At 35.4% G+C, this 14,516-nt stretch overlaps 1 protein-coding gene across 2 annotated transcripts in view; it reads left to right on the top strand.

The window, feature by feature from the left end:
* LOC111564720 (dmX-like protein 1) overlaps window positions 1-5,226 on the top strand; it is a 54,698-nt gene extending 49,472 nt beyond the window's left edge. For both annotated transcript variants that reach the window (XM_023264483.3, XM_023264482.3), the window contains one exon: window positions 1,840-5,226. In XM_023264483.3, the coding sequence (XP_023120251.1) occupies window positions 1,840-2,073 (234 nt within the window). In that variant the 3' untranslated portion in view covers window positions 2,074-5,226. The remainder of the gene's footprint in view (window positions 1-1,839) is intronic.
* Window positions 5,227-14,516: the final 9,290 nt, after the last annotated feature.

Raw genomic sequence — 14,516 nt, 5'->3', positions numbered from 1 at the left:
AAAGGAGGCTGTTTTGAACGAGCAGGCAGGAGCTGTGGCTGTCTTCAGCTAATATGTTTCCAGAGACAGCAGGTCTTTTATCTTTTTGACTTGAATGTGTTGGAGCAGATCACACAGCTGTCACTCCAAGGATGAAGCCGCTGTGTCACGCAGATGTAGAGGGAATGGTGCAGTGCACATCTGCTTGAAATTCAAATGACTTTCATTCTGGATGATTGCTCACAAATACCTCCAAAGCTGTGTGCGATGTTGAAGTCATTAATTGTATATTAGCCGTCTGAAAATTTAACATGATTGCGCTGCACATTTAGAGGCTTTTAAAGTGTTTGATGAGAGTCGGTGTGGCTGGAAGATTACCTAATATATACAAACGTCAGTCTATGAAATACCTTATCAAATAATAAGGCTCCCAGACTGGGAATACAAATCAAACAATGCAAGTTGCTCAGAGCTAATCACGGTCTTCAGTGGATGCTCAACTTGTGCTAACAATTTCCCGTCTGCCAGTCTGGGGAGAAGCAACTTGAAGGATAGTTTACATTTTTAATATTGTCAGCAAAACTTGTGCAGAGTCCCAAAAAACAGCAATGTTCTAGTCTTTGTATCATCCCAATTAGGGCTGAAACTCACATATTTTCCGTCAACATATTTTGCAATGTGAAGCTTTTTTATCACAATTAATAGAGGCAAGCTGTTTTTATTGCACTTTCACATTTAAATAGACACTTCTGTGCAGATTTTAAATAAGGTTTTTCTTCACCTGTATTCAGCGCGATGTATCAGTGCACATGATGAAAATGATGAACATCTGCATATCAATAGACACTACAGTTTACTAATGTTCCATAAATGCCTCACATGCAGACTGCAGCAGACAGGCGTGACCAAAAATTACTTTGAAAGGGGCAAAATTATCTGTTCTGGTTTAGTTTTTCCAGATTAACACTAATGATTTTATCTAGATGTGCTGTTTATACTGAGTTTTTAATGAGCTCCACATTATAAACATCAATATCACAGTTGATCGTGTTCATGTTTATTTGTAGGAAGCCAAAATCGTGATCATGAATAATAATCCAATATTTCTGCAGACCAACAACTGATGTTGTATTTCTTTCTACAACAAAATCTTTTTTTCAGTGTTTCTCTCCTCTTCCTCTCAGTTTGCTGTTCACATGTGGATCGATGTGTCAACAAACTGTGTTGACATGCAAAAAAAATAAATAAAAATTGGTGTGTTAAACAGCTCATCCTGAGGATGACATTAATGAGTTGCACCTAGTTTCTTGGCCATCCATTTTATAATTGTTGAGTTATTTTAGTCAAAATTTAGAATCTCAGTACAGGATTTCATGGAAATCCATCCAGTAGTTGCTGAGATCTTATATTCTGGACAGAAGTGGTGGAACAACCAACCATCAGACCAACATTGCTGTCCTTCAGCTATGCCGCTGGCGTGGCTAAAAATAGCTGAGCATCCTTCCATTCAGCAAAGGTTACTCGAACAGCACTCTGTGACTATTTTCAGCCACAGATTCTGAGCAGCGTGGAGAATTTATGGTAGAAAGATTGTCTGTGTGGGATCTGTTTGACTCTTTCCAGTGTCCATGAATGAGAAGGAATGAGCTCTATCAGGCTGACAGTACTTCTTAGCAGGATCAGTTCACTGCTAGTTTTGGTCATCTTACGGAAAGTTTTGTCAATAAAACAAGATAGAATAATGATAATCACCAAACTTAGCATTTAGTATGCAGTAGTGTATAACATGACATAGCTGTGTTTGTCAGTTGTTTCTGAGCATCAAAGTTGGTTTTCAAACCTCCTCTCTGGACTCTCCAGGTGTGGAGTCTGGCCACACAGTGTCTCCTCTACACCTTTACAAACGAACACGCCCGCCAGTCGCTGTTCAGGAACCTCGGCACGGGCGTGATGCAGATCGAGGTGGGACCAGCCAACCACATCTTCTCCTGCGGCGCCGACGGAACCATGAAGATGAGGATCCTCCCCAACCGCTTCAGCGTTGTGAACAACAATCACGGCAACCTCAAGAACGAAGTCAAATTCTTCATATAGGCAGGAAAACAGTTTTATTTCAATAATGTGAAGTGCATTTTATGATCGAGCAAAGTTCCCGACACTGTTGTGGAAAACACCGTCATACCTGATTGGATGAATCGCTGCCGTGAGCAACAGAGCAATGATGTCAAATTTGAAGAATGTCCGTAATGATAAAACGGGTGAAACATTCATAGGATTTACAGACTTTCACGGAGTGAGAGCTTGCATTGACACGATCCCTTCCTCTGTGATCCATGCGAGCCCAAACTTGGCTTTAAAGCCGACCAAACACAGGAGCTTCTACAAGTGTTTAAAACAGTAGAGGAAGCTAAAGTGAGCACAGGGTAATGAGTTAGAGCACGCTGAATCACAATAAACTGAAAAACGACACAAAACACCCAGCTGGAGATTCTCCACAACAAACTGCCCTCTCAGTTTCCACAGAACAGCACATGGAGAGTGTTTTTTTGTTTGTTTGTTTTTTTCTGCACAGGAACTGAATCTTTAGAAGGAACGATAACAAGATGAGACTGTGAAGTCTAAAGCTGCAGCATTACAGTATCACCTTCTCTTTGGTTCGCATTAGTAAATCAGTGCTGACAGTGGGAGCTCTTGTGGAATCGCTGCCGGAGCGTTCAGGTGATAAAACAGGCTGTATGCAGTGAATCGTACAGGAACAATAAGTGATCCCTTTAAGGGTTTCAGAGTCACCGCGAGGCTGTTGAATACTGTTGAATGGGCTCAGCACAATGCAGTAGGAAGAGTGGGCATCGTACAAAAAGCACATCTTATCCAGTCACGAGGATTCCCGCCGCATCCTGGTGCTCCACGTAAACAGTTAGGAGAGGCAGAGGACCAGGTGTTTCTCTCGATCAAACCACACTTTACGAATTATCAGATGTCAGTTTCATGCCACTGTTATTGTGTCACACTTTAATTTTCCACGCTTGGCTGTTGCTCTGATGCAGCTCGACTTGAAATGAACACAGGAAGTTGATTTTATATCGGCGGAAACAACAAACGCATATCTCTTGCATTTCAAGCAGCAGTTGGGCATTTTGGGAAATGTGCTCATTCACTTTCAGATGTTAGATGATAAAGGCTACAGCTAGCGACTGATTAGCTTAGCTCAAAGCTTAAAATACATTGAGCTCAGTGGCACCACTACTTTACAAGCTAACCTGATATCTTGTGTTTTATCCATATAAATAATGATGCCATTTCTTGGCTGTGCAGTATCTTGTTCCAGTCAAGAATTAATTTGGCAAAATGGGACTTTTACACAAACATGACCCAACTGCAGCATTAATTTATCGAGCTCTAGATGTGCACATAGGTGGGTTTTATTTCCAGTCTAAGTTACGCTAAAGAAAAGATGGCTAATCCTTCTTATTTAAAAGCCAGACATGGGAGCGGGTGTCCATCTCATCAAACTCTCTGAATATTTCCCAAAATGTCGAACACTTCCTCAAACCAAACTAGTAGAAACTTGACTTGACTTGACGTGTGTGGACTGCCCAGCTACACCAATATTTTCTATATTTGCACATAAATCTAAGCTAAATTATATGTAGTGGAATGCATATAACCACATGAAGCAGGATGATAATAGAGCAGTCCAAGTCTTTGATGATAAGGTAATGATATATAGTTTTGTTTGTCCTGGCCTAGATTTAACCAGTAGTATTATTATAAATAAGTGTCCTTAATCACTGAATACTACTTCTGCCACCTGGCACAGTACAAGTACTGTTGGTCCTGCTAATACTGATTATTGTTGATATTCAGTTGCACAGAGTAGCTTTAATTTAAGGCCCCTGTTGTGTTATTGATGGAGTGGGACACCTTGAATAATACCTTTTTCTGGCTGTGTTTAGTTTTTCGAGATCTTCAATATTATGCTTAAGATCGTGTAGCAGGAAACTTTGCTGTTGACAATGGAAAGGGGTTGGGGTGGGGAAGTTCAACAAGTTTTATCGGAAATTCTGTTTGGTTGTGAGAACGTTTTATTCCAATAACAGCACACTTCCCTTTCATCGACTCCAAGTTTTTGTTTTCTCATATGGACCATGTTTGACAACTGCCTTGAAAACAATATTGTTTGCCTTGTAATTATCTTAATTTTATTAGCAGGCTTGCTTTAACTGGTTTGCCATTCGGTTCTTTTGTCACAATTTTAGTTAACCTCTTTTTTTTTTTCTTTTTTTAATCATTCAATTTCTTTTTTTATATCATTGAAATGCAGCACATTGCCTTCAGTACATGCTTGGAATATGTAATCTAGGTTGGTGTATAATATGATGCGTCTTCCACTCGAATAAGGAAGAGGTTCATGCAAACTGTCCTGTAGCGGAGTATAATCCATTAAGCTAAATATCCTGAGAACCTTGTGTGCTGCTGTAGGGAAACAAATGTACATTAGCTTGGATTTCAGGGCGGATAAACTGAAGAAAACCCCTTAGATGAAGCAGGTTTACTGTGTTGCAGTTCTGTATATACATAGATCATTAAATAGGCTTCTCATAAAACCTGCATAATCACAGCAGCTAGTCATAGATTAATGGTGGGAAATGATAAAAGCCACTTTATGAAGAATATCATTCTGTACAAACACAGGTGTATTTATGAATTCTGTTCATATTTAGGATTATAGATTGATCAAAAGGCAGATGTAATCTTATTTCTGATCATTTTTGTCTTGTTCCTTCTTTTTCGGTTTATTTCTTTTTTTGTATTTGCTCATATGGGCTTGAAAAAACTTTTTTTTTTGTTTTCCCCACACATCAAAGTGGTTGTTAAATCCTGTTTACTCCTGCAACAACTGGAGAATAAAATCTGTTTTATCAAAAGGCAAACCATATGTACTCCTAAAGACACTGGAGAATAAAATCACTTTTTATCAAAAAACTGCTTACTTTCCTTTAAAGCCTCACATCACAGACAGATCAGAATACTTACATCAGTGTCAGTCGGTTGTAAGCTGAGCAGATGAAACAAACTCACTTGGCTTGATGAAAAGAAGCCAAATCCTTGTTTGTTTCTCCCCTCTTCAATCTTGCAAATGTGAATTTAATTAGATAATTCTAATTTTATAATGAAGATATTGTGTAAATCATTGTATTATATACAGAAAATGTACTGATATAATAAAAGAACTATGTAACATGAGCAGATGGAGTTTTGTAGTTTTGAAGCCGGTGTGTTATTGATAGAACGAGTGTTTGGTCTTTTAGTTTGCATTCGTTTCAGCAGGCAGCCTTTTAAAAAGTGTCATAAATTGGGGGTAAACATAAAAATATCTGTACAAAGTCATCATACTGTTCGTAGTTGTAACATTTGGTGGTGTGCCAACAATTGTGCAGGACATTATTAAAATCTCATCTATAAAGTTATTAAGACTGTCACTAATGAGACGGTAAACTAAAGTTACCATACCATCAGCTATATCCACTTTATCTTTAGGGAATTGCATTACCACCATTGTGCAAGTCCGCCAGGACATATTTTTACATTTTTACATGCTGTAGTAACATTTTTTGGAGTATTTTTATTTGCTTTACATCAAAATAACCCAGATACTTATGAACACACATATTTTATGTACAAAACCATGGTCAGACCATAAAAAGTGCATTTGAAAATAAAAGAAAATCGTTTTTACTGAGTTGAATCAGAAACAGTATTTTGATGGTCTCCTGGTCCAAGTACTTGGACAGGTCTGATGGAGAAGGGCTGTCCACATATTCTGACAGGTGGCTGGACACCTGGCCTCCTTTTCGGCAGGAAATGTGGCAGAGAAGGTAAGCTGTCAGGTTCCTTCTCAGTTTTCCAGCCAGCTGTAGGGAGTGCCTCTGGCCCGGAGCGCTCGCTGGTGGAGCGGCTGCTGCAGCGTCTCCTGGCTGGAGGCCGGTCTGTCCCTCTACCTCTCGCTGGGGTACCAGGACAGCAGGAGACCTCCATTCTCTCCTCTTCCTCCTCCTCCTCCTCCTTCCCAACATTGTAAATGCTGCACACAGAAAAAGTTACGTGGTACGTTAGCTGTGCGCAGCACATGACTTGTAAAAATGATGCGTATTTTGCGCGGAATGCTTTCGGCGGCTAAGTTAGCTAGCGGGCTAATTAGCACAGGTGGCTAACTTACCGCTGAACACCTGTGTTAGTTGCTGCCACAGGCAATGTTCCCTGTAATTTTTCCTGAGTCTGAGCAAACACACAAACTCCCTGAGCGTCCCTTGGACCACTGTGAGCAACATCAGACGTGTGCACTGTGGTCACACCAGCATCACATCCATTCAAGTTACATGGTTCATTAAAAGAATCAAATTACAGCATTTACATTTCTGTTAAAACACTTTGTCAACAGGAGCCAGTTGAAGGCTGCAGTGATTTTAGTGACACTACAATGTATAAGAGTGAAGTTATTGAATATTTGTCTCTCTTTACTGTTGCAGCGGTTTTGCAAATTGCAGACGGACCCTGTTCACTCCATAGACACCAATGTTATTCCTGTAGCTTGAAAGACAGCTACTTTTGATAAAACTGGGCTTGTAGCACATTGTCTGCCTTGCAACAATGGGAAAGAGGCACCGTTTATGTTTTGACAACCTATATCTAATGAGTTATTGATGCTGGAAGTCCGAATCTGTGAATATCTTTCCAACTTTACTGAACTTGGGGCCACTACCACCTAAGGAGTGATATATTTAATTTTGAAAAAAGCATTTAGCCATACTTAAAGCTTTAAGTGCTTTATTAACACGGAACTAAAAATGTTGTATTGTTTTATTATCACAGGTTCTGTCTGAAAAGAGGTGGCATCATTTTAAACAGTGAAATCAAACTAACAAAATGTAATGACCAACCAGTGTACAATACTGGATTCTGCAAAAACATAAACAACTTTTTTTAAAAATCTAAATCTTATCTAAACACAGTTAATGTATTAACTTATTTTTGTGTGTATGCATGTATTTATTGATTTATTTAGTACTGTTAACATATCAGAGTTCTGAGTGAATTTTTCTTAAGATAGGCAAAGGCCATTTATTGATTACATATAGGCTGTTAAATGTTTATTAAAAACTAAAAAGCATTAAAAAAAAACAACTTAGGCATTTATTGAGTCACTAAAATACTGTAGAGTACAGACCACATCAGCATGATTATAAGCATCCTCTGGTAAATTAACAACCAGATACTGATGTCTCTCACCATATGGACTTCAGGAGATGACTGGGGGATGATAAACTGTGACCTACTGGTTGGATTCTCTCTGTTCTCATGTTTCTTACATGTTTGTCCCCTGACAGCCGGGTCCTAATGTTTTTTGAGCAACACACCATACTATGACGTTTTTACAATGAGGGTTCTACTATGGAACCAGTTTGACATGTTCAGGTGTTCTTTGTGTGAAAACTCAGAGATTTCAGGGATCAGAAGGTGGTTTTCAACTTCATTTATTAACTTTCTGCTTCAACTTTAAACTAAATCTACTTGACTAAGCCAGCCCTCTGGACTTCCAGGAAGCTGTGTTCCTATTGGCTGTCCAGGTGGCTGCTTGGTGTTATCAGGAACACCTGAGCAGCTCAGTGTCTTCCTGCTTTATTTAGCTGCAGACAAACATTTCCTCTGCTTCTCTTCACCACAGAACTGGGTTTGGCTCCATTGCTTCAGTTTGTTCTTTAGGTGTTAGCTTGCAGCTTCCAGCAGTAAAATCGTCTTTAATGTGTTTCTTGGTATGTTTTAGGGCTTTGTACTGGATAATTGTCTTGGTAAATGTGGTACTTTAGCCACAGTTAGTACATGGTGCAGTGATTAGTGGATTTGGTGCAGCTGAGTTGTGTCTTTATCTTGGCTGTAGTGAGTCTTTAGAGGTTTTTGGTCAGACACATTCTGTGTTCTTGTTTGTGAACCAATGTTGGTTGTCCAGAAGGAGTTCCTGTCCTGATTCTCTATTCTCAGAGATTCTCTGGTAGGCTGCAGGAGACTTTAGCGTTTGGGTTGTGCTAGTTTGGTTTTTGTATGGTTTCGTTTGGACGACTATCTTGAGGCCCCTCCATGTGGTTTAGTGAGGTTTTCTGGAACATTTCTACAAAGCAACCTGCAGCAGAAGAGACTTTGAGAGTTTTTAGGAAGTTCTGGAGACCAGACTTTAGAGCAGCAGAAACATTTGTCAGCACTTTGAGCAGGAGAAGGTGAGCTTCAGAGTAGAAATGAGACAGAAACCTTCTTGACCCGTGTGGTGAGGTCCTGTACCAAGAGTTTGAGCAGGTTGTGAAGAGTCTGTAGTTCTTTGGTCTGAAAGCACAAGAAGAGTCGACTCATTAAAGGAGAAAACAGGAGATATTGTTGGTTCTTCTGTCACTCTGCAGTTTCCAGTTTCCTTAGACTGAATATCAAGTTTATATTTTAAATGATTTCCCATGTGAGCCCAAGAAGACTTCAATAAACTCCCTCCATCCCCTGGACACAACATAATTTATTACCATGTTAAATTTTTTTTTTTTTTTTTTTAATGTTTTTGAGTTTTAATCATAGTTTTTTCTCTTTGCTTGTTTAGTTTTGTCATCTGTGTAAAAGGTGCTAAACAAATAAAGTTGAATTGATAAACTGAATAACTGACTCATGATTGTGACAACAGAAGTATTGTTCATTGTGATTTAAGGGTTTATTTCATTTTTAAGGTTGGGGTTAAAATCTTGACAGAAAAAGAAGATTAAATAAATAAACTACATAACAAGAAGAAATTAAAGGAAAAAAAATAATACAATAAAACTTTTAAAAAGCTTTATTATTAAAAAGATTTAAGAAATTTAAGACGTAATTTTCTAATTAAACATTTAATTTTTTAATTAAATGTTTTGTTTTTTTAAAGGTTTAATAATCTAATTAAATGTTTTGCATTTTTTTAAATGTTTAATATTCTTGTTTAATTTTTTTTTTAAATGTTTAATTATGGAAAATATTTTATCTGTAATTTTTAATATCTGTATTTTTAAAATTTCGTTTAATTTCATAATGACATGTATGTTGTTGAATTATCTAATTCAATATTTTGTCTGTTTAATAGAGTTAAACATTAAATACAATTAAATTATATGTACATATACCACCTTTTAATGTTTAGTTTTCTTTTTAAATGCTTCATTGTATTTTCTGTTTAATTCCTATTTGAAGTTTTATTGTCTTTATGACTTAATTTTCTAATTAAACATTTAATTTTTTAATTAAATGTTTTGTCTTTTTAAGGGTTTAATAATCTGATTAAATGTTTTGCATTTTTAAAAATGTTTAACATTCTTCTTGTTTAATTGTATTTTTTAAATGTTTAATGATGGAAAATACTTTATCTGTAATTTCTAATATTTGTATATTAAAAATTTTGTTTAATTTCATAACGACACGTATTGTACCTTGTCGAATGATCTCATTCAATATTTTTGTCTGTTTAATAGAGTTAAACATTAAATTACATTAAATTATATTAAACAGACAAAATATTGAATGAGATCATTCGACAAGGTACAATACGTGTCGTTATGAAATTAAACAAAATTTTTAATATACAAATATTAGAAATTACAGATAAAGTATTTTCCATCATTAAACATTTAAAAAATACAATTAAACAAGAAGAATGTTAAACATCTTTAAAAATGCAAAACATTTAATCAGATTATTAAACCCTTAAAAAGACAAAACATGGGCGTCCATATAGCTCAACGGGTTAAGCGGGTGATCCATGTACAGGAGCTGGTGCCTGACGCAGTGACCCGGGTTCGATTCCTGCTTACGGCTCTTTGCTGCGTGTTCTCCCCTGTTTCCTGTCTGTTTCTCACTACACCTATCCAATAAATAGCTGAAAAAGACGAAACATTTAATTAAAAAATTAAATGTTTAATTACAAAATTACATCTTAAAGACAATAAAACTTCAAATAGGAATTACACAGAAAATACAATGAAGCATTTAAAAAGAAAATTAAACATTAAAAGGTGGTAAAACATTTTAAAAGAAAAACCTTAAAGATTTAATCGAAACATTAAATATTGGGAAAGAAAAAGAAACTCAAACAAGCCGATAAAACATTTGAAAAAACAATTAAACATTAAAAAGACAAAACATTTGGAAATCAAATCAGACATTAGAAAAGAATAAAAGGTGAGAAAAGAGCAAAACTAAACATTTAAGAAGAATCAAACTAAAGACGAAACATTTCAAAAGACACACTAAACAGAAGAGACAATAAAACAAATAAATTCAGTCCATGTTTCCATTTTGGGAGATGCAGTCCAGTTCCAGAATGTGGAGGAATTTAGTCTCACAATCACAGACATCAAATATTATCTGAAAGTTGGGTTATTGTTGTTTATCAGCACAATACAAAAAGATTAATGTTAGAAATATTCCAGTTAAGACTCTAGAATATCATGATTTATGTATATTTACCTGAATAATATGAATGTTCAGGTTAAGATTGTACAGTGATATTTATTATGTAAGTTTAGCTGATTAAAGTTTATGACTGCACTAAAATATTATTTAAATTTACATCATTATTATAATACTTAGGGTCAGACCCTACAGTATTGAGATTAAGAAACCAAATATTCTATAAAATATAAATACACTGAACTCATTTGGATATATTTAAGTGAGACTCTACAATATTATTTGACACAAATCTATCTAAATCAAAATTTTAATAATTTTCACGCCAAACATTTACTGGACTGATTTAAATATTAAAATCACTCCTTTCTAATCCTCTGCTGTACGTTCAAACCTGAGGCCTTAAATCAAAACACAAGTATCTGATTGAAAGAACCTCTGCAGAGTCCTGGTTCCAGAACATGATGATAGAATTATAGACAAACTTTAACAAAAGCTGCCTGAGAGTTTACAGGTTTTTATGTTAGATTTCTTCAGTAATTTAATGAGAGTTATCAGCAATAATCAAGTGTTCATTTGATGAACTTCATTTCCTAAAACATCCAGAATTGGAGCTCATATCTTTGGCAGCTGTAAAATTTTGGTGGAATGTTCCTTTAAGGTCGATGTTTGAGGACCTTGTAGGTGGAATAGTTCCTGAAACCAACCTTTTAGGTCACCATTCAAAGATTTAAGGAGGAATATTCCTTTAAACCCACCTAAATTTCATACTTTGATCATTATCAAGTGAGAAACCTCCATCCAGATTCCTCATAATGACGTTTGAGATTTATGCTGCTGTTATTTGTTTAGTCCAGACTAAATGACAGAAATCCACAACTGTAATTTTATTTCATGACTCGGTTATTAAATGTCAAAACAATCCATGTGACTGTAAAAACTCAACAGCTTGACAAACTCTAAGATTAAACTCTCCACAAGGATCCAAAATAAGTTGGACTTCTACATGAGAGCTTTAATTATTCTTCATCTACTTCCTGAAAAGTTTGGTCAATAAAAGACAAAAACTAATATTTTCAGCTGAACTAAAGACAGACTTTGTGATTTTTCTGCTCACATGTTGTTGTAGACTTACTCTTTCAAATAAATATCCTCTTAGCCCCCTGGAAACCAGCGTTTGTCCTGTTTTTGTGTTGCTCCTCGGCAACCCTAGACAGCCGGGTCCTAATGTTTTTTGAGCAACACACCATACTATGACGTTTTTACAATGATGGTTCTACTATGGAACCAGTTTGACATGTTCAGGCGTTCTTTGTGTGAAAACTCAGAGATTTCAGGTATCAGAAGGTGGTTTTCAACTTTCTTTGTTAACTTTCTGCTTCAACTTTAAACTAAATTTCCTTGACTAAGCCAGCCCTCTGGACTTCCAGTAAGCTGTGTTCCTATTGGCTGTCCAGGTGGCTGCTTGGTGTTATCAGGAACACCTGAGCAGCTTGGTGTTATCAGGAACACCTGAGCAGCTCAGTGTCTTCCTGCTTTATGTGGCTGCAGCAAAGCATTTCCTCTGCTTCTCTTCACCGGGTTTGGCTCCATTGCTTTAGTTTGTTATTTAGGCGTTGGCTTGTAGCTTCCAGCAGTAAAATCGTCTTTAATGTGTTTCTTGGTGTGTTTTAGGGCTTTGTACTGGATAGTTGTCTTGGTAAATGTGGTTCTTTAGCCACAGTTAGCACATGGTGCTAATGTGTGCAGTGATTAGTGGATTTGGTACAGCTAAGTTGTGTCTTTATCTTGGCTGTAGTGAGTCTTTAGAGGTTTTTGGTCAGACACATTCTGTATTCTTGTTTGTGAACCAATGTTGGTTGTCCAGAAGGTAAGAGTTCCTGTCCTGATTCTCTGTTTAAAGAGGTTCTCTGGTAGGCTGCTTTAGCGTTTGGGTTGTGCTAGTTTGGTTTTTGTACCGTTTCATTTGGATGACTATCTTGAGGCCCCTCCATGTGTTTTAGTGAGGTTTTCTGTAACAGTTCTACAAAGGAACCTGCAGCAGAAGAGACTTTGAGAGTTTTTAGGAAGTTCTGGAGAGCAGACTTTAGAGTAGCAGAAACATTTGCCAGCAGTTTGAGCAGGAGAAGGTGAGCTTCAGAGTAGAAATGAGATGGAAACCTTCTTGACCCGTGTGGTGAGGTCCTGTACCAAGAGTTTGAGCAGGTTGTGAAGAATCTGTAGTTCTTTGGTCTGAAAGCACAAGAACAGTCGACTCATTAAAGGAGAAAACAGGAGATATTGTTGGTTCTTCTGTCACTCTGCAGTTTCCAGTTTCCTTAGACTGAATATCAAGTTTATATTTTAAATGATTTCCCATGTGAGCCCAAGAAGACTAAAATAAACTCCCTCCATCCCCTGGACACAACATATTTCATTACCATGTTAAGTCTTTTTTTTTTTTTTATGTTATTGAGTTTTAATCATAGTTTTAGCATAGTTTTTTTCTCTTTGCTTGTTTAGTTTTGTCATCTGTGTAAAAGGTGCTAAACAAATAAAGTTGAACTGATAAACTGAATAATTGACTAACTCATGATTGTGACAACAGAATTATTTTCTTTGTGATTTAAGGGTTTATTTCATTTTTAAGGTTGGGGTTAAAAACTTGACAGAAAAAGAAGATTAAAGAAATGAACTACATTTTAAAAAGCAATTAAATCAAAGGAAAAAAAATGTAATACAAAAAAACTTTTAAGAAGTTTTATTATTAAAAAGTATTTTTTAAATGTGTAATTTGCGACAATATTTTCTCTGTAATTTTTAATATTGTCATTTTAAAAATTTTGTTTAATTTCATAATGACATGTTTTGTATCTTGTCTAATTATCTAATTCAATATTTTGTCTGTTTAATATAGTTTAATTGTATTTAATGTTTATTTATATTAAACAGACAAAATATTGAATTAGATAATCAGACAAGATACAAAACATGTCTTTATGAAATTAAACAAAATTTTTAAAATGACAATATTAAAAATTACAGAGAAAATATTTCCGCAAATTACACATTTAAAAAATACTATTAAACAAGAAGAACATTAAACATTTAAAAAAATACAAAACAAATAATTAGATTATTAAACCTTTAAAAATACAAAACATTTAATTAGATTATTAAACCTTTAAAAAGACAAAACATTTGATTAAAAAATTAAATGTTTAATTAGAAAATCAAATCTTAAAGACAATAAAACTTTAACTAGGAATTAAACAGAAATTACAAAGAAGCATTTAAAAAGAAAATTAAACATTAAAAGGTGGTAAAACATTTAAAAACAAAAACCTTAAACATTTAATCAAAAAATTTAATATTGGGAAAGTAAAACAAAAATTCAAACAAGCCGATAAAACATTTGAAAAAACAATTACACATTAAAAAGACAAAACATTTGGAAATCAAATCAGACATTAGAAAAGAATAAAAGGTGAGAAAAGAGCAAAACTAAACATTTAAGAAGAATCAAACTAAAGACAAAACATTTGAAAAGACACCAGTTAGACTTTAGAAGATCCAATTAAACAGAAGAAACAATAAAACGATCAAAAAGAGCAAAAACAGATAAAGGTCTTACAGTGTTTTCTAGTCTGAAACAAAAACATCAAGTTGTTTCTTCAAACATTTCCTCTTTCTATGTTCTTGGTTTGATTGTGGACAGATTTACTAAGAACTCATTTCAGAAAACTGCTTTCCAGATAAAGTCTACTAGTAGTTGAAGGCATTTATCAAACTAATGTTACTTTCTGATCTCCACAAACTTACTGTTCAGTGAAGAGAATCAAAGTTTGTTGAGGATTTCTAAAAAACCCACAGGTGAAGGTCTAAGAAGAACTCAGATGGATGATCTAAATGTGAAATCAAGACTCATGGTCACAAGTTTTAAGGCTTCTGTTAACCACAAAGTTCAAACTAACAGAGAAGTACTGAGAAACTTTTAAAACTTCAGTCCTCAGACTGTCTGAAGGTTCAAACTAACAGAGAACTACTCAAGAACTTTTAAGATTTCAGTCCTCAGACTGTCTGAAGGT

This window comes from Amphiprion ocellaris, chromosome 6 (genome assembly GCF_022539595.1).
Source record: "Amphiprion ocellaris isolate individual 3 ecotype Okinawa chromosome 6, ASM2253959v1, whole genome shotgun sequence".
Lineage (NCBI taxonomy): Eukaryota > Metazoa > Chordata > Actinopteri > Pomacentridae > Amphiprion > Amphiprion ocellaris.
Note: the sequence above shows the minus strand (reverse complement) of the source record. Positions and strands in the feature narration are given on the sequence as shown.